This window comes from Aulonocara sp. 'chitande type north' Nkhata Bay, linkage group LG7 (genome assembly GCF_057382095.1).
Source record: "Aulonocara sp. 'chitande type north' Nkhata Bay isolate Kocher_YH1m ecotype deep benthic linkage group LG7, A_spYH_male_GT1.1, whole genome shotgun sequence".
NCBI lineage: Eukaryota > Metazoa > Chordata > Actinopteri > Cichliformes > Cichlidae > Aulonocara > Aulonocara sp. 'chitande type north' Nkhata Bay.
The window spans coordinates 67,729,325-67,748,775 of record NC_141350.1 but is presented as its reverse complement, the minus strand read 5'-3'; the positions used below and the strand labels follow the sequence as shown (position 1 = coordinate 67,748,775).

Here is a 19,451-nt window from a genome sequence, read left to right as displayed (position 1 = left end):
AACGTCAGTAAGACAAAGGAGCTGATAGTGGACTTCAGCACTAAGCAGGAGAGGAACTACCAGACCCCCATCATCAACGAGTGCCCAGTGGAGAGAGTGGACAGCTTCAAATACCTCGGAGTTCACATCACGCAGGACCTGTCATGGTCCTGTCACATCAACACCGTGGTGAAAAAGGCCTGTCAGCGTCTCTACCACCTCAGACGCTTGAGAGACTTCCAACTGCCCTCTAAGGTGCTCAGGAACTTTTACTCCTGCACCATAGAGAGCATCCTGGCGGGAAACATCTTAACCTGGTTCGGGAACAGCACCATGCAGGACAGACGAGCTCTACAGAGGGTTGTGCGGTCAGCTGAGCGCACCATCCGCTCCGAGCTCCCTGACCTGCACTCAATCTACAGCAGGCGGTGCTGGACCAAGGCCAGGAAGATCGTGAAGGACCTCAGCCATCCCAACAACAGACTGTTCTCTCTGTTGAGGTCAGGAAAGCGATTCCGCTCCCTGAAGACCAACACAGAGAGACTGAGGAGGAGCTTCTTCCCGCAGGCGATACGGTCTCTCAATCACACCACCACACAGTACTGACCCACACATATGGTTCTTACACACACACTGGACTTTCTGGACTTTGTTTTCACTTCATTACTTAAATCACGCTGCTGTTATTGTGTATATGCTGCTGTTATTGTGCATATATTTATTTATATTTCTTCATACATTCTTATATAGTTCTATATTGTGTATTTTGTTGTACAGTTATTTTATTTTCAACTTTAATTTATATATTTTATCTTATTCTCCCAGTTAAATTTACCCTTCATTCTAATTTGTGTTGTACAGTTATTTCATTTTTAACCTTAATTTATATTTTATTCCTTCCTAGTTAAATTTACCCTTTTTAATTTTTCATATTTATTTCCTATCTTATTCATAGCCTTTTCCTTTTTTGTTTTCTTTAGGTCACGAGCAGTTGTCCAAGCATTTCACTACATATCGTACTGTGTATGACTGTGTACGTGACAAATAAAATTTGAATTTGCTGGACATTATCCTTCATCTTCTCAATCGTTCTGTGAACATCCTTGAATGTCGTCATTATTTCCTTGTTCAGCTGAAGAGACATGTGCCAGGGAACAAAATGTTTTTATTCAGCCCTCAATGAGTCACATTCAAATTATAATGACTAGGATTGCTGAATCTCTGAACCTCACGTTGAGCGCACATGGACTCCTCAGCGACCACTTTCACAAAGAAAACAGTTTCCTGCTCTGCTTTTGAACGTCTGGTGTCCTGGTGCAGCCACAACAACCTGGTGCTGAATGCCCAGAAGACAGTGGAGATTATTGTGGACTTCAGGAAGCACACAGCTCCACTCCCCCCCATCATCCTGACTGACACCCCCATCACCTCTGTGGACTCATTCCGCTTCCTGGGTACCACCATCACTCAGGACCTGAAGTGGGAGCCCACCATCACCTCCGTCATCAAGAAAGCCCAGCAGAGGATGTACTTCCTGAGGCAGCTGAAGAAATTCAACCTGCCAACACGGACGATGATGCAGTTCTACACCGCAATCATCGAGTCCATCCTCACCTCCTCCATCACCGTGTGGTACGCTGGAGCCACTATCAGGGACAAACAGAGACTGCAGCGTGTTGTGCGCTCTGCTGAGAAGGTGATTGGCTGTCACTCTAAAAAGTAATTAATGGGATCTTTAGTCATTACTTACATATATATGTTGTTGTGAAATGAAAAATCAAGTTCATAAATACTGTTAGACTTCCTAATTAAAATTTTTATTTTATTGAGTTCGGGTGACACATAAATTATGCCTCTTTACTCAATATATAATCGTGATTTGTCTGAATTTAAAATCTTCTTTTAATCAAAAAACAATATAATTTTAAGTTCTGTCGATGTAAAATACAACTTGATGACGTGTAAACAGCTCACAGTTCCCTTCTTCTACACAAGCGGACATATATATTATATATATATATATATATATATATATATATATATATATATATATATATATATATATATATATATTACGGAAGCGTAGAGCTGCCACCCAGGCAAAAGAAAAATACAAGTGTATCACGTTATAACGTGAAAGGTTTATTGTTCTAACAAGATACTTTTCCTGTTTGTACAATATACTATCATGTTTGTACAATATACTTTTCACGTTTGAACAACATAATATCACGTTATTACAATATACATAATGATCACGTTCGTACAATATAAATATTATATTGTACGAACGTGATCATATATTGTACAAACGTAAAAAAAAAATACCATTACAATAACATTTTTTATTGTAAGAACGTAAAACGTGTTGCATTCGGAAACCCAAATCCATGGTAGTTGTGGAGAGTGCACGCTCGTCAGAACTGGCACTTAACTTTGAATGCCCTGCTTTCAACATGGACACAAACACTGATAGCCCACTTCTGAGATTTCTTCGGAATCGTGGTGTACCTGAGGACTGTCTCTTACGAATGCTACAAGAACACGTAAGTGCACTCTTGAGGGGGAAACTTGTAAAACTCGCTTTTTACGAAGTTACAGCGTCTAAAAATGTGACATATTGCTAAGTTAGCAACCACAGCGGTTTTCGCTTCTCTCGCTTTGACTGCGTAAGGACGTAACGGTAGGCTGCATTGGTGTGGATCTTTAATATGGAATGGAGAATGTAAAACAAATTAACCCGCTGTATAAAACTGGGTCGTTGTATGACCACATGTTACTACTTAACCCGTATGCAGATTCCAGGTTTCTTAAATATATCGCTATATTATGTGATGCACAATGTTTCCTTGTTTATCTAAAAACAAATGAATTAAACTGTGTTTATATTGATATTTGTCTTCAATTTAAAAAAAAACAGTGAGTTCAACCCTTTGTGCTCTGTGCAACTGAAAGATACGTGAATACTAATTTACTTTTTCAAAGGTGGGCGTTGTATATACTGTAATATTTCTATTAATAACATGTTAGAGAATCTCATTAATGTTGCTGCCATAGAGAGAGGAAAAGAATAAATGCTAAATATTGATGGCTGCCACTAAAATAATAACAGACAATTATCAAAACACATGTGAAATTTACATACATTTTTTTAGTGAGGTACCTCATGTGGTGTGGCAGCAGGTATACCTTGTACTTCTGTATAGTAATAAATATCCCTGTTATTACAGATTGATGCCACAGTGATTGATTTCATGGATGACAAGACCCTGTCTGATTACATCCCAACATATGGTGACCGGATAGCTGCCAGACGGTTCTGCTTGGAAAAATTGAAGGAAAAGATGGGAATCAATGAAAATGAGAAGAAACCTGATCATGAGGAGGCATTTGTTTCTAAGAGAAAAAGAACATATGCAAAAAACAACAAATGGGCTGAGAAAAAGACACGAAAAATTGAGTTAGGGTGGATCCATGAAGGTAAGCAAGTGAGAAAGCGCAGAGGAGGAGGAACAAGGACCTTTGATGTGCCCAAAGACTCCAAAAAAGCTGACATATTACAGTATGCTAAAGATCTTTTCTTTCCAAGTGGAAAAAGCAAATTTGGAAGATGGGAAGTGTTCAGTCATGACATATTAGACTATCAGGAAGAGGCCGTATTTGATGAAGATGTCACAGTTGGAGAACTCTATTCAGCACTTAAAATGGGACTGTTGAGATTTTACTTGTGCACAAGAAGATTTTCCAATGATGAAGATGATGAAGAAGTTTATGATAGAGGGAAAACACATGTAAACAATGTTACACAACTGACTGACTCACATCAAGGAGATGAAGAAGCTTCTCACACTGTTGTGATCTCATCATCAGAATCTAGGAATGCTGATGAAGATGTATTATTAGACACATCTGAGGTAATGATTGGACCCTACCTTGGAGAGCCTCTGCCTTGTCAACTTGATGACACTGTAATAGATGAACCATTCCTGCAGTTTGAGGAAGATGATCTGGTCATCACATCCATTACACTTCCTCCAACAAACACAGCAGTCAGTAGTCCAGAAACATCTATAAGCAATGAAGCAATAAGCTCTGCAGGATCATATGATGTTGTCTGTGTTACCATCAAACTTCACAGGGTTACTATTCTGGAGGAGATGATCAGCCAGTTCAAAGATCCAACACTCCTCATACACCCTCTAAAATACACCTACATTGATGAAAAAGGAGCTGACGCAGATGGCGTATCAAGAGATGTGTATGCTGCATTTTGGTCAGAGTTTGTGGACAACACAGCTGAAGGAGAGGAGTTCAGAGTGCCATCACTGTCTCCTAAATGGCAGGAAGAAGAGTGGAAATCCATGGGTAGAATTTTACTGAAGGGATTTCAAGACCATGGATATTTCCCTTGTCGCCTTGCTCCTGTTTTCACAGTGGCACTCATCTTCGGTGAGAATCAAGTATCAGATGATCTGCTGTTTGAAAGTCTTCTCTTTTACCTAAGTCAATCAGATAGGGATCTGATAACAAGGGCACTAAAAGAAGATCTTTCAGATGAAGACAGGGATGAAGTGCTGGATCTCATGGATCGCCTGGATGTATCAGTGCTTCCAACCAAAGAGAACTTAAAAGGCCTTCTTCTGAAAGTCGCACACAAACAATTAATCCAAAAACCAGCATATGCCGCAGAGAAAATGTCCTTAGTTGCAAGCTACTTCCTAAAAGAAGCTTTTCAAAGCCCACAAGATGTCCTACAAATGTATGAGGATAAAAAGCCAACAACGAGAAAGCTTTTGAAGTTGCTTACTGCCTCTCCCACCACTCAAGCAGAGAAGCAGAGCTTCAGATTTCTGCACCAGTACATCAGAGGACTTGACGATACAGGGCTCAGAAGGATGTTCAGGTTTCTTACTGGGTCAGATGTCATCTGTGTTGACAAGGTTGAGGTACTGTTCACGCCTGTGGATGGACTGGCACGACGACCTGTGGCACACACATGCGGCCCTCTTCTGGAACTACCATGGACATACACGTCCTACCCAGAACTACGAAATGAACTGAACAATGTTTTGGCTGCTAAAAGCTCTTATGAGTTCAGCATAGCTTGATTAAAGTCCATCATGTTTAAACCAAAGAATGAAAGGTTTGCACTAACAATGACTGGCTATGAAGCTCTAAAGTTTGTTAAACCCACAAACAGGGAACACATCATTGTATAAAAAAAGAAAGAGCTTAAATTTCAGGGAAGTGTTTTATTTCATATTTGAATTTATTTTCAAAAATTGTGGATAACATCAATTTGTTTCCACCATGAAAAATGTAAATTTCAGTTTAAATTTTCATACTTAAAAGTTTTACTAGTTTAAATGTTAACTAATTATGTTTAATAAGTTCATATGGTTAGCAGCAAGTGGTGAACTATGCTTATTATTAGTTCTTATCATGTGTCAAGGTCCTTTTCCACAGGTCTGTGGTGCAGTTTTGTAGGATACAAGATGTCTGCTAGAGGGGATGTTTTGTTTAGTAATAATTCAAAAGACTTAATATTAATTATTTTCAAGTATATTTTTTTTACCTTTCCACCAGTCATTTGTGCAGAACATATTTTAAGGGAATAACTTTGGAAGGCAATGTGTTTGATGCAATAGTTGACTGGAATAAAAGACAGAAAATTGGCACATAAGTTAAGTTTTGTAGTGTTTATCAAGAGTCCGTGTTTTCTTCTCCTTGAACACAAATAAAAGGGAGGTTAACATCTAACACTATTTGTTAATTATTAAATAATGCAGAATTTGTACATTTACCAGTTTACAAGAAACTGTTCGTGGATGAATAGCAGTTGCACAATGTGTTCAGTAAAATTGAAAACAATATTTCATGAATGATAATGTATAGGATCAGCAGTTTAAAAAATGTTTTTTTGACAGTCTTAAAACAGAAATCAGATATAATAGAAATTCCGTTAAAAAATAATTGGAAATGCCAAAAGGTTGGAGTACGCAGATTTGGTTAAATATATTTAGACATGCTTGCTTGCTACTATCTTGAACCGAAAATCCAAACAAAATAATAATGATTGTCTTTTCTATTGTTTATTGCACAAATAAAACATTGTACCCAAAAATATATGCGTAAAAATTCCCAAAGCCCAATTATATTTAGGTTTATAAGTCCTTCAGTATATAGGCTCTCAGGAAGAGATACAGTTCAATGGATTCATCTGCTGTGCTTGGTGGAAGTAAGAAGTTCTCTGACATTATAAGGCAACACAAGCTGAAAACGGTTTCATCACAGGTATAAGGTCCTCTCTGTTGACATTCTTGCTTACAAGCATCCACTGCCTCCCGAGAAACCTCTTTCAGATGATCCTGTCCTCCAAAGAGATGAGGGATGGTGTACATGAGAATCGGACGTCCACTTGGAGCAACTGCATTTCTGCTTCTGCGTATTATGTGGGTGTTCCACATATGTGCAACTTGCTGCAGCTCTTCCTATTAAATATTAAAAATTAAAAAATCTCATATCAGTAAAAGAACACATTTCTCTTGGCTCAACATGTTACCCAAAACGGCGCTGGCACGGCTGGCAGCCTTAACCCAATTTCCCTCGGGATGAATAAAGTACGATCAATCAATCAATCAATCAATCAATCAATCAATCAATCAATCAATCAATCAATCAATCAAAAGCACTACACAATGACAGTCGGAAAAACAGAGTTTATCAAAAATACTCAACAACAAGAATAACAGTGGTAGACACGTGATACTTTGGAAAATTTTAAGTAATTATTAAACGTGAATTGTTTTAGACAGTGCGATTTTATGTTTCTGGCCAGTGAAATATGCATTTTTTTTATATCCTCAACGGAGTGATAATAGGGATGGTGCATGGTAGGTGTTAAAGCAAACTTTTTATTCTCTCTCCGTGTCTCTCTTTCTCTCTAACACACACACACACACACACACACACACACACACACACACACACACACACACACACACACACACACACACACACACACACACACACAATGACTCATTAAAAGAATATAAACATGGTTACATACCTCGATGACGTTCAGGCACGTAAACAATATGAGCTGCTTGTCCAAAAAACATCCAGAAAAGCAGTCATGGTCTTTTAGTTCCTGGAGACGATTTATCCAGTGCTGAGCATGATGTCGTCTCAGAAAGGCCCACCAGCCTTCAATACGCTGATTGTGATTGCTGGATCCAGTAATAAAACAGTTTCTGACGTTCGGATCCATAGTCCAGCGCAAGAATCGTTGCATCTCGGCCATTATGACATTTTCTGTTCCCAAATCAGAGCGAATCCTAGCAGGTGTTCCCATCCTCTTTTCAACTTCTGCTATGAAATAGCCAGCAATGACTTTGGGATCATTGTTTGTTGAATAGGCATGAAGCCAAATCATAACTCTCGAAAACCCATCAATAGCTCCATTTATACAGATTCCAAAAGGCTTCAGTTTGTCATAGGAGTCAACATGCCACATGAAATTTGGTCCAGGATTTACATACATGCGTCGCATTAGGCGATTTCTGCGTCGTTGCTCAACACCGTAAGGGTCAAGATATTTCAGTAAATGTCTCACAGTACTCTGCGTGACAACATAACCTGCCTGAATGCAGTTCAGGTGATGTAGTTTGTATCCATGGAGCCTCCCATGTCCCTCCAGTTGATCAATAAGAAATCGTGCCACCTCAATCGGATCGGACTCATTCTTTCTCCTGTACAGTCCCATGCGTTTTAGGTTTCTTCTAAGTGTCCGCATGCTTATCACAATACTGTCCAAACTGCTCAATAACAGCAAAATCTCCCCATGCCTCAATCCAAGCATAAAATAGAACTTAATTAATTCCAATAAACGAGCCATTTTCTCGCACTCTGATCTGCACTGTCACCCACTTCACTATGTTTTACACTTCCGTATCTTTACGGCAATATATCATGCTCGAACAATAAAATATATGTTATAACGTGAAAATTTTATTGTTCAAACAATATAATTATCACGTTCGTACAATATAATATTTATATTGTACGAACGTGATAATTATGTATATTGTAATAACGTGATATTATGTTGTTCAAACGTGAAAAGTATATTGTACAAACAGGAAAAGTATCTTGTTAGAACAATAAACCTTTCACGTTATAACGTGATACACTTGTATTTTTCTTTTGCCTGGGTGGCAGCTCTACGTTTCCGTAATATATATATATATATATATATATATATATATATATATATATATATATATATATATATATATATATATATATATATATATATATATATATATATATATATGTATATATATATATATATATATATATATATATATATGTATATATATATATATGTATATATATATATATATATATATATGTATGTATGTATGTATGTATGTATGTATGTATGTATGTATGTATGTATATATATATGTATATATATATATATATATATATATATATATATATATATATATATATATATATATATATATATATATACATATATATATATATACATACATACATACATACATACATACATACATATATATATATATATATATATATATATATGTATGTATGTATGTATGTATGTATGTATGTATGTATGTATGTATGTATGTATGTATGTATGTATATATATATATGTATGTATATATATATATATACATACACACATATACACACACACACACACACACACACACACACACTGTATGAAATACACAATGTTGACAGCATGTGATGGAGGAGTCGTTCTGCTGAATATAAAATAGTGGAACAGTTTAGAAAAAACACCTTTATTGCTGGTGGAAAACTGTCTAGCGAGTTTCCAAAACTATCAAAAAAATAACCGCGTCTGTCTCTCAAAATAAAGAGCCAGCCAGTGTTCCCCGGGCACTGTAGAAGGGTGAGTGTTTACAATAGCCATAGCTGGGAGTCTTTGAAGCTGCGCATTGGGTACCTGATCGCAGGCTAACACGCCAAGAAAATATGTTTTTATTGATAATCATGCCCATCACAGATGTTGGTTCTATAGTGTTCATGACCGTCTTTGTCGTCTCAATAGTAATCCAAGAGCACCTGTCTCATGTTAGATATTTCAATGACTGAATCAAACACAGAATAACACAACACAAGCTCTTGGCCAACGCCCTCAGCGACTTTAACTGCCGTTTTGATGAACCATCAAGAAGCCTTCACACAATAGAGACACTTTGGACACTCACCCCCCCAGAGCCATCACCTTCACCCTGCACCCCCCTTCTTCACCCTAGACCACCTTCTCCCACTACAACCCTTCATATTCATGAAGCAGATGTGAGGAAGCAGTGTAGCAACTCTTTACCCTATTCAGGATACATCTCACTGTCAATCTGATGTCGGGGATTGTGACGACAGACAAAAGTACATGCTTGTGGAAGAGCGCGTGTCATAGATGCCTAAAAGGAGCAGATAGAAATTTGTCAGGTGAGATGCCAAAACCTTTTTAAAAATCTACAGCAGCATAACAAAGATGTGAAACTTAAAGGTTTGTTATGCATCAGTTTGCTTATATGCAACTTCATTTGTTCAAGATTTGTAAATTCCAGAGGATACATTTCAGGCCAGTCTTAACCTTGTAACAAATCAAAGCCAACCAACCACACGGATTTAATATTTACGTTGTTGCACCTCCTGAGTTGGTACTGATCAGCCTGGCCATGCCCACACTGTAAACTATTCCCCTGCTAAGATAATTTTTCAAACCAGACTGGCTGCATAGATTTCCTTGTTGTTCTTGCAGGTTTCAAAACTACATTCTCTGGGCTGCCAGCCTATTCTCTTTCTTGGCCAGAATAACCATAAGGGTCATATTGTATGAGACCTGATCACCCACATCGAGCCAGTGGAAGATGCTGCGCATGAGATCCTCATGAAGATGAGGAAACTTTATGAACACCTGCTGAGGAGATGTCCTCTGTCCATCATTTCCTTATCAGGTAGCCTATCCTAGCGGACTCAGGGTACACCCTAGATAAGTTGGCAGTTCATCATGGGTTACCAACCACCATTTTCAACACTGCAGTGACTGCTCACACCCTCACCAGAGTCCTGACACCCCTCCCCACCCATCACTTTCACTCAAGACCAGGTACAGTTGCAGATTAGGAGACTCCAATCAGGCGAGTCTGCTGGATCAGACGAGTGGGTCCCTGTGTCCTCAAGTCCTGTGCCCCCAGCTTTTTTTGAGTCTTCCATAAACTGTTCATGCCGAGTCTGCAGAGGGTCCCAGTGCTGTGGAAGACATCACATCCCAGTGGCCCCCAGGATTACAGGCCTGTGGCACTGACCTCCCACATCATGAAGACCCTGGAGAGACTCATCCTGGACCAGCTCCGACTCATAGTCAGACCACATCAGGATCCCCTTCAATTTGCTTACCAGCCATGTCTTGGAGCTGAGGACGCCATCATCCATCTGCTCAATCATGACTACGCCCATCTGGACCAGCCGGCGAGCACTGTGAGGGTCATGCTCTTTGACTTTTCCAGTGCTTTCAACAACATCAGGCCGACTCTCCTGGGTGATAAGCTAACAGCGATGCAGGTGGATGCTTCTTTAGTGTCCTGGATTATTGATTACCTGACAGGAAGACCACAATGTACGTCTTCACCTTGTCAGACAATGTTGATCAGCAACACAGGAGCACCACAGGGGACTGTCCCCTCGCCCCCCTACACCAGACTTCAGCCACTGAACAGAGACCTCCATCTGCAGAAGTTTTCTGATGACTCTGCGGTGGTTGGATGCATCAGCAGGGGCGATGAGTCGACTCCTTTGCCACGTTGAGTTGCAAAGGAGACTTGACCCCTGTTTCAATCCACGGGGTCAACGTGGACCTTTGAGTACACAGACAAACTGGACTGGGTTAAAAAACACCACTGCACTTTACAGGAAGGGCCAGAGTCGTCCCTGAGGTCCTTCAACATCTGTCAGACAATCTCAAAGTGAGACAGGTATGTGCCAACTCCACATGAGCTGATTGTTCAGAGTGAGTATCACAATAGTCTTTGAGCAAAATGACAAAAAAAAAAAAAAGTTTAAAAATCGAGGTAGCGCTACTCTTTACTGGACAAAAAGTGTCCTCAATGGTAGAGGCAAGAGCACAAATAATGAAATAGCTGACTTTAGATACATTTTTAAGTCTGTGTATATAGTCCTTCCCCGGCCTTGTTAGCCTTTGTCAGTTATGCAGATGGTAGTTTTTAAAACAGTTAATGAACAAGAACTGCTTTAGACAAGTTCCTTTGATCCTTTACCCCGAGTCCTAAAGTGTACATTTATTTTCTTACTCATTTTATATTTATTGTTTGTTTACTTGCACTGCTGTAGCTGGAGCCTCGTCGTCTCGTCTCTATATGCTGGACTGTCTGTAGCGGAGATGACAATAAAGTTTACTTTGACTTCAGCAGCGAGCACGCGCACCGAGGGCTCTCGCTCACTTTTCGTGTACAGAATTTCAAAAAAACACATCGATGCAAATTATAAGTCTGTATCATGATGTCTGGTGTTTTCGTGTTTGTTTTTATTTTGTTTTATTTTGCGAGTTGGTTATTAGATGCTGCTCCAGCCACCAGAGAATCCCCCGCCGCCCCGCCCTCTCCTCCCTGCCGCAAGCAGCAGGCGCAGGGCGCCCTTACTCCCAGCAAATGGGCGATAGAAAACCGATCGGTGCCTGTGACATTCCCACTATGCGCTGGCATGACGTCGGGGCAGCATGAGTAGGAGGATTTTTTTTTTGCAGATGCCCATGATGCCGCCCCGGGCAACTGCCCGTATGAAAATCCGCTACTGCATGTCGCACATGGGGCGATTAGGAACCAGTGACACCAACGAGATGAGGCCTTCTGGCACGCCTTAGATTTGCCACCTCAACATGCAGTTAAGGTCTAGAGTCTGGCTTATGAGCTACTAAAGTTTAAATTCAGGTGTGTTGCAGCAGGGACACGTAAGGGTTTCAGGAAACTGGCCCTCGAAGTAGAGGGAAGGGTCTACCATTGCACTGGCTTTGAAATGCTTGTATTTGAGGGGAAAGCACCAGAGTTTGTGGCCCTGCATGGAGCGCAGACGCAAAGTTAACAATGTTTGATGGGAAGATCTGGAGTAGATGCTATCAGCTTTAAATTTTATCAAAAATGGGAGTCCCTAATAAAACATGCAACTTGTTTTAATGTTGTGAAGTGGCTGAGTTAGCGTTGGATTATTTTTATCTTTACGGCTAATATCTCAGCACCTCACATTTGTGTTTTGTCTTTTACTGCATGGTGTATTGTAAAACAGTCTTGATTCACTCTGATGCTGGAAGACAAACTTTAGGACGCAGTATGAGTCTTTATGTCCCTGCTAATGATGGACGGGCAGATTTATTTTGTTTGGGAGAAACACAGCTGTCAGCTTGCAGATTGGCCGTGGGTAAGCCTTTAGAAATTAAAACCTCTATATAAACACTGCAGAACACAAACTTATATACTGCCTAAAAGGCCCAAAGCAACAGCAAGACCCAACAGACACAACAACCTGCTGAAGACTGACAGAGAGAGAAGCCACACTAAATACACCGGCTCCAGGAGGCGGGATAACAACGCACAGGTGAACCCAACCAAGACAATAACGAGGGTCTTCCTGCAAAAGAGGGAAGGAAAAATCACAGAAAGCCACACGAGAAACTCACTTTGGAAAAAAACCAACAAAACTAAACAGAAAGGAAATCTGAAAGAAACGAACAAAGAAGAGGAAGCTGCTGCGAGGGGAAACACTGGTTACCTGGTGTAGATACATCACAGCAAGTTACAACACAGATGCAAAAACATCCACAAGTCTTTATCCTTGCTATCATAAGCTTATGTTTTTGACTCACACTGAGGATAACAAGGCTCAGGTGCTCCGACGAGACAGTAACGAGGAGGGAAAAGGAACAAAGGAGGGAAAGTCCAAAAAGCCACTTCAGGATAAAAAAGAGGGAAAACATGCAAGGTTCAGAATCAATTCATAAAAATGTATTAATAAATGATTTCTGCTGCTTTTTCATTGTGTGTACATGAAAACTGGGTGTTGGAGTTTGTTTGTCTTCACATCTTTTTTTAGTGGGTTCAAATCTGAGAGCCTGAAGTGATCGGTGGGCAGATTTTCAGGGAGCTTCAATACTTTAGTTTCTGTTGAATATTCTTAATGCTCTGCTGGACAATAAAATGTCCTTTTAATATTTATGTATTTATTAATTTTTCCTTTTGTTTCTACTTATTTTTTTCTATTGTGGCTTTGTTTACATTTTCACATGGTCTTACTGAGGTGATGCAAAGTGAAACATGCTTTCTGTTCGCTTGTTTTTTCGGTCATGTACTCGAAAAGCTTGAACATGGACCTTGAAAGATCTTAAAAAGTGCTTGAATTGGAGCCAGATAAAGGAACCCTGTTTAAAGTTGATTGGGAGGTGATGGAGTCTGAAACCATGTGATCACTGTAAGCTCTGTGATTTATTACCCGATGGACCAGCAACGCCTTCACTGTGTTTAAATGAGAATGAATCCAGCTTTACTTTAATATAGTCGGTACTGTGCAAAAGTCTTGAGCCCTCGTTTCACTCGTTTCTTTACATTTTGCAGGAGAATTGGAAACGGATGCAGCGATTCACTGAAATGTGCAAATATTCATTAAAAATACAGAATATGAGGCAAAAATCTAGTCTTTACAGTTCTAACGAGCTTGAACGTGAATGTTTGGTCTGGCCTTCATCCTTCAGCTCTCTCTGAACTCTCTGAGCAGCTCTCTGGCGTCTCTGTGAGGACCTGCAGGAACACTTCTCCAGACTTCTTGAAGGACATTCAAAGCTCTTCTGCCTTCTGTTGATGATGTTGATGACTCCACGCTGTTTATGTCCTGCTGAGCTTTGTGCTCTGGGACTGCCAGACCATGACTGATAGTGTTATTGTCTTATAGCTCACGTCACTGCTTATATCTGAAGTCCTGCTGGCAGAAATGCCCTTCAGTCAGAAAGGTTGATGGTCAGGATGAACCTGGACACTTCTTTGCACACATGTGTGTCGTATCTTTTGCATGATAAGTACTGATAGAGACAGACGTGAGTCTGTATTTATATTTCTTGCAGCCTGTTAGCACTGTACCTCCTGCCTTTCCAAACGGCTCTTCTGTGTTTCTGTCTCATCGTTCTGCTGATGAACATTTGTCGCCCACCGTGATCTCAGCACGTCGTCCTGGTTCTGGACAGCAGACGTGTGTTGATCTGAGTCCTGTGATTTCCAGTAGTGATTTATTCCCAAGACCAAATCAAACCGTCCTCTGCTGCCGTGTTGTTGCACAATAAAAATGATGCAGCTGTCAGAAACGGTCCGGCCCTGGTTATTGTCTCAGATATGACGCTCGTCTTATCCTGTCGGCTTCTGTCGCTTTCCTTCATTTACTTCTTGTTATTTTCCTGAAATGTGCTCCAGAGTGACAAAAATATGTGCTGGAGTTTATGCTGCACTAAAACCTCTGTGACATCGATGCACTCACTGCTAACAGGAAAGCCAGAGGAGCAGATGCATCCCAGCAAAACACTGATGCAGCTTTTTCACATTAAACTGAAGTGATATCAGATACAGTCCTGATTAAAGCTTTAAGACCACTTGAAAAATGGAAAAAATCATATTTTGCATGGTTGGATCTAAATAAATGTTGTTACTAAGAGAATGTTTTATTCACAAATGCAGACATTTCAAAGCTAAACGACATGATTTTGAAAATGAGAAGTGATATGAAGTGTATGTTAATCACAGAATCATAATTCATACATGATTTCATTGATAGTTAATTATGTTTAACTGCTCAGCACTGATCAGGATATAACCAGGAATACGTTTAAGCTGTTTGATAGATCAGCAAAGATAATATAGACGAGCTTCACACAGAGTCTGTGTGTCTGCGTGTGTGTGTCTGTGTGTGTGTGGCAGCTCCAATTATAGAGCCAGCATTCCTCACTAGTTTGTCTCCTCTCCTTGCATCCTTGTTCCTGATGATGCCCCCCAGCAGACTGCAGCAGCACGCTTCCTGAAGCAGACTGAGTGCTGCAGATGACAAGTGACATTTCTTAAAGAGAGGCTCGACCCTTTTGAATTCTACTCTCTACCTGACAGTCCTGAATGTCTGACCATCAGTTTGTGCCCTGAAGTTCAAAAGCACTCCAGTTATGCAGCAGCACCACGATCAGCAGCACGTCCACCTCTCAATGAGTCCAAAAACAGATGAAGTGTTTGGAGTGCCCGAGTCAAAGTCTGGACTGAAATCAGACTGAGGTGCTTCAGCGTGACCTTAAATATGTGTCTGAATTCCAACAATCCTCCAAATAAGAGTGGACCAAGATTCCTCCACAGTGATGTGAAAGACTCACTGCAGGACCACAAACACGTGACTGCACTTCCTGCTGCAGAGGGTGGAACAACCAGTGATCAGGTTTAGGGGGCAGTTACTTTTGCACACAGGGCAGGTTTGGGGAGAGTTTTTCGCTTTATAAATGAAACCATCATTTAAACAATACTGTTTGTATTCTCTTTATGATCTTTGTCTAGAATGGAAACAAGTTTTATCATGTAAAACATCAATCAGACCATCTTCTCAGCACTACACCCACTCTCCTGTTGGCATATGTCTGCTGTTTCCTGTTCACCAGTGGATCAATGGATTCATGTAAATGTTGAAATGACGGCCATGAGAATAATCTAAATGTACATCCACCACATGGTCAAATATTACTGAACCGGTGGTCCAAACCTCCACAGGATGTCGGGATCTGTCTGTGGAAGTTTCAAGGTTCATTTGTTTGGATCACCTGGAGAGTTTCCCTCCTGCAGGGTTTTCCTCTCTATCAGCAGTGCTTCCATCTGTGCAGCCCGTCCAGTTTTCCCAGCAGAGGAGGAAACATTTCAGGGCTGGTTAATCATTTTTGATCTAACTGCAGCACAGACTCTACTCTCACCCTTCCATGTTTTAGACATGCTGTGCTGGATTCCCTGCTTCTTTCTGGGCTTTTTATTTTGGGGCTCAGCTCATGGGGTTCCCCAGACAAACGCCCGCCCCGACGTCACAGACCAGGAGCTGTTCTGGGGTTCTGACCAGTACGACTTTGCTATAGTGCTTCCTGCTGCTGGGTTGGAGTGTTTCTGGCACTTTGCTCACCGTGGAGAGAGATTTTACTTGAACTTCATGGTAAGAAGAAAACTCTGTGTCAAGCTAAGTGACGCCACCTGACATGTAGTCTGTTTTCCCACAAATGTCAGATTAGCATGGACACCAGCATCGGTACCATCTGTTGAAAAGAGCTCACAGTGGTAACATCAAACAGGATATTTTACACTGACAGAGCTGCTGCTGCTCGTTCCTGCAGTGTGTGGACGCTCTGTATGGTTTTTAACTCTGTATTGGTTTTGTAGGTCCAGTGGGTGATGGGAGTCGGCCATGACAGACACCTGTCTGTCACCGTCAACACTCCGAGTGATCTGTTGCTGTCTACTGTTGATGATGCGAAGGGCCAGATCAACTTTGAGGCTGCAGAATCAGGTAGCTGTCTGTCTGATGGATAGCTCTTCCATGCTGTTATTTCACTTCAGCTGAATGCGATGAACAGATTGTAGGAAATTATGTCTAGATATTCACTTTAACATTAAATGTTGATACAACACAAACTCTCGTAGAGGATATAAAGTCAGAGAGATACATGTTTTAAAGGTGAGCAGCCAAATAATTATTAAAACACAAAAACACCTTGTTAGCGTTAGCTGGTAGATTAGCATTTGAGATTTCCATTGAGATTTCATCTTTTATTCTCATGATACAGGTCGTCCCACTGCATCTCACCCTGCAGGAGTTTTACAGAAATGTTCAATAAAATCTTCTAATTTTCATCATGTTTTTCTGTAATGGTGCCTGGGTGGTGCCAGTGTTTTAAGTTTGGACATTTTGTTAGTGTTTAGTTTTCCTGTGTCTGTTTCCTGTTTTATTATGATAGTCTTTTGTCCTGTGCTCGTTATGTGGAGTGTACTTCCTGTTTCTTTAGTTTCTTCCAGCCATGTTTTCACCTGTTTCTCATCCTGTCATTATTTATTTGTCACTGCTCATTGTCACGTCATCGTCAATGCCTCGTGCGTGCACCCTGTAGATCAGCGGTCTCCAACCTTTTTTGCGCCACGGACCGGTTTATGCTCGACAATATTTTCACGGACCGGCCTTTAAGGTGTCATGGATAAATACAACAAAATAAAACTAGTACCGGTACCGAAAAAAAGAAAATTTATTCATAACACACGTGGAAAGACCCAGGAAAACCGAGTAAACGATAAAAACAATAACAAAATAACACTGAAAACCGATAAAAACCCTGAAAACCAGACATTTCACACCTGAGCCTGAACTCTCGCGGCCCGGTACCACACGACTCACGGACCGGTACCGGTCCGAGGCCCGGGGGTTGGGGACCGCTTCTGTAGATGTTATTAGTCTCATCATTGAGACTCAACTCTTCAGTCGGTTTCGGCACCGTTTTCTGAAGGTCCCACCACAGCTTCTCCGTCAGGCTGCGGTCTGGACTGGCTGGAGCATTGCACCACTTTGATTCTTTTTCTTTTGGAGGTTTGGCACTCTTCTTGGTATCATCGTCCTGTGGCTGATGGCCTCACATCTGACTCTAGAATACATTTGTATACAGAGGAGTTCATGGTTTACTGAGTCACTGCACGGAGCCCAGATCATCATCCCTCCACCACAGTGCTGACAGCTGGTCTGGCATGTTTCGTTTTCTCCTTTATGGACAAACATGTCCACTTTGGTTTTGTCTGTCCAAAGGAACCTGAGCGTTGCTGCAATGTTCAGTTAAAGAGAAGAGGCTTCCTCCTGGTAACCCTTCCAAACAAGTCACACTTGTTCCGTCTGTTTCTATTTGTACTCTCATGAACTTTAACATTTAACATGAGGCCTGTAGAGTCTGAGAATGAGAATTCTTGGGGTTTTGCAGTTTTTCTGAGCGTTTGGATGGTCTTAGGTTGAATTTGCTGGAACATCCACTCCTGAGATGATTGTAGTATTGTGTTAACACACAACTGAATGCTGCAGACCAGCAAACTGCAAAAACGTCTGCATTTGCAAAGGTTCTCACATCTGCCGTTGGATACACCAATCAAATACAACTGATTTTAATTCCTATGGAAACATTAAGGATAAACTCAATTTTCACAGGATTCTGCGATACGTAATAGGTTTGCTTTAACTGGAAAACATTTTGTGTTTGCTGTGTTACTTTTAACTGTGCTATATGGAAAAAAAAAAAGAAAAACATCTTGACTTGTCTACTTCCAGGTTTCTATCAGATGTGCTTCAGCAACTTCCACAACCGTTTCGGCTCGATGCAGGTTTCCCTCAGCTTTGGTGTTTACTATGACACCTACCAAGATCCCTCAAAGAGCGAGGAGGAGGAGAAGAAGAAGGAGGAGATCAGCAAAGAGCTGAACAACACACTGAGCGTCATCGAGGTACACATAGCTACCTGCTGTTACAGTTGTTATAGTGTTGTGGTGTCTGTGGCAGTACTGACAGCAGTTGGTGAGCCAAAACAAGTCAAATGTATTTAAACTTCACACTTAAGTTCAAAGTGTTTCACAAAATGAATTAAAAACAGTAACTGGTAGCAGAGGCGGGATTGTTGGAGTTTGACACATCAAAAGTGAATAAACAGATTTTTATACCTGCGTCTGTTCTGCTGTGTCAGACTACGACCCACAAAGTGGAGACCTACGTCTTTCACATGTTCCGGCACTACGGCTTCAGTCGGATGAGAAAGAGCGTAGACTACTTCCTGCTGCAGTCCAACTCAAAGTACATCACCTGGTGGTCGATGGCCCTCAGCCTCCTCATCGTCACCTCTGGGTACCTGCAGCTACTCTTCCTCAAAAGCCTCTTTGTCAACAATACCGGCACAGAGGGCGAGAAGCCTCGATGCTGATAGACTAAAAATAAAAATGTCTGGATGTTTTGTGGAGGAAAGGCAGACACGAACAAATTGAAAAGCAGTGATGGTTCTTTCTCTTTGAATGAATAAATATTAGAAATAATCATGTTGAGACTTTGTGATGCTTTTCCAAACAGACTCGATCAGTTATCTTAACACGTTTTTTTTCACAATATACTGCATTGATACAGTTTGATAACAAATAAAAACAATAACATATATGTGATGGTGATTTTAAAAATATGTAAACATATTATACTGATAGCTACCAGTACTCTCCAGAAACCATTCATCAGCTGTTTGCAGAATCTACACGTTGGCATAGCAATGGGCGGTTGGCGAGGGGTTAAGGACCGGTCTCTAGGCCAGCATGACGGGGCAATAGCAGCTAATCACC

The 19,451-nt window shown here is 40.8% G+C and overlaps 3 protein-coding genes across 3 annotated transcripts; 2 read left to right on the top strand and 1 right to left on the bottom strand.

The window, feature by feature from the left end:
* The first annotated feature begins 2,354 nt into the window (after window positions 1-2,354).
* Window positions 2,355-5,485, top strand: LOC147326790 (uncharacterized). The gene is made up of 2 exons (XM_086302683.1): window positions 2,355-2,525; window positions 3,210-5,485. The coding sequence occupies exons 1-2, from the start codon at window positions 2,370-2,372 to the stop codon at window positions 5,085-5,087; spliced, it is 2,034 nt and encodes a 677-aa protein (XP_086158809.1). The 5' UTR covers window positions 2,355-2,369; the 3' UTR covers window positions 5,088-5,485.
* A 610-nt stretch (window positions 5,486-6,095) lies between these two features.
* On the bottom strand, window positions 6,096-7,531 carry LOC147326789 (uncharacterized). Its single transcript, XM_086297801.1, has 2 exons — window positions 7,049-7,531; window positions 6,096-6,470 (listed from the first exon to the last, which is right to left on the bottom strand). Exons 1-2 carry the CDS (start codon window positions 7,529-7,531, stop codon window positions 6,144-6,146), a joined length of 810 nt encoding a protein of 269 aa, XP_086153927.1. The 3' UTR covers window positions 6,096-6,143.
* A 7,958-nt stretch (window positions 7,532-15,489) lies between these two features.
* On the top strand, window positions 15,490-19,209 carry LOC147326788 (transmembrane emp24 domain-containing protein 6-like). Its single transcript, XM_086302682.1, has 4 exons — window positions 15,490-16,263; window positions 16,488-16,614; window positions 18,406-18,578; window positions 18,815-19,209. The coding sequence occupies exons 1-4, from the start codon at window positions 15,838-15,840 to the stop codon at window positions 19,046-19,048; spliced, it is 960 nt and encodes a 319-aa protein (XP_086158808.1). The 5' UTR covers window positions 15,490-15,837; the 3' UTR covers window positions 19,049-19,209.
* Window positions 19,210-19,451: the final 242 nt, after the last annotated feature.

Excerpts from the sequence above, each read along its gene's own strand:
- LOC147326790 (XM_086302683.1), top strand. The coding sequence starts at position 2,370 with ATGGTAGTTGTGGAGAGTGCACGCTCGTCAGAACTGGCACTTAACTTT. Across the intron at positions 2,526-3,209 it reads TACGAATGCTACAAGAACAC|ATTGATGCCACAGTGATTGA; the intron begins GTAAGTGCACTC and ends CTGTTATTACAG.
- LOC147326788 (XM_086302682.1), top strand. The coding sequence starts at position 15,838 with ATGTCGGGATCTGTCTGTGGAAGTTTCAAGGTTCATTTGTTTGGATCA. Across the intron at positions 16,615-18,405 it reads CTTTGAGGCTGCAGAATCAG|GTTTCTATCAGATGTGCTTC; the intron begins GTAGCTGTCTGT and ends GTCTACTTCCAG. Across the intron at positions 18,579-18,814 it reads ACACACTGAGCGTCATCGAG|ACTACGACCCACAAAGTGGA; the intron begins GTACACATAGCT and ends CTGCTGTGTCAG.
- LOC147326789 (XM_086297801.1), bottom strand. The coding sequence starts at position 7,531 with ATGCGACGCATGTATGTAAATCCTGGACCAAATTTCATGTGGCATGTT. Across the intron at positions 6,471-7,048 it reads CGTGCCTGAACGTCATCGAG|GAAGAGCTGCAGCAAGTTGC; the intron begins GTATGTAACCAT and ends AATATTTAATAG.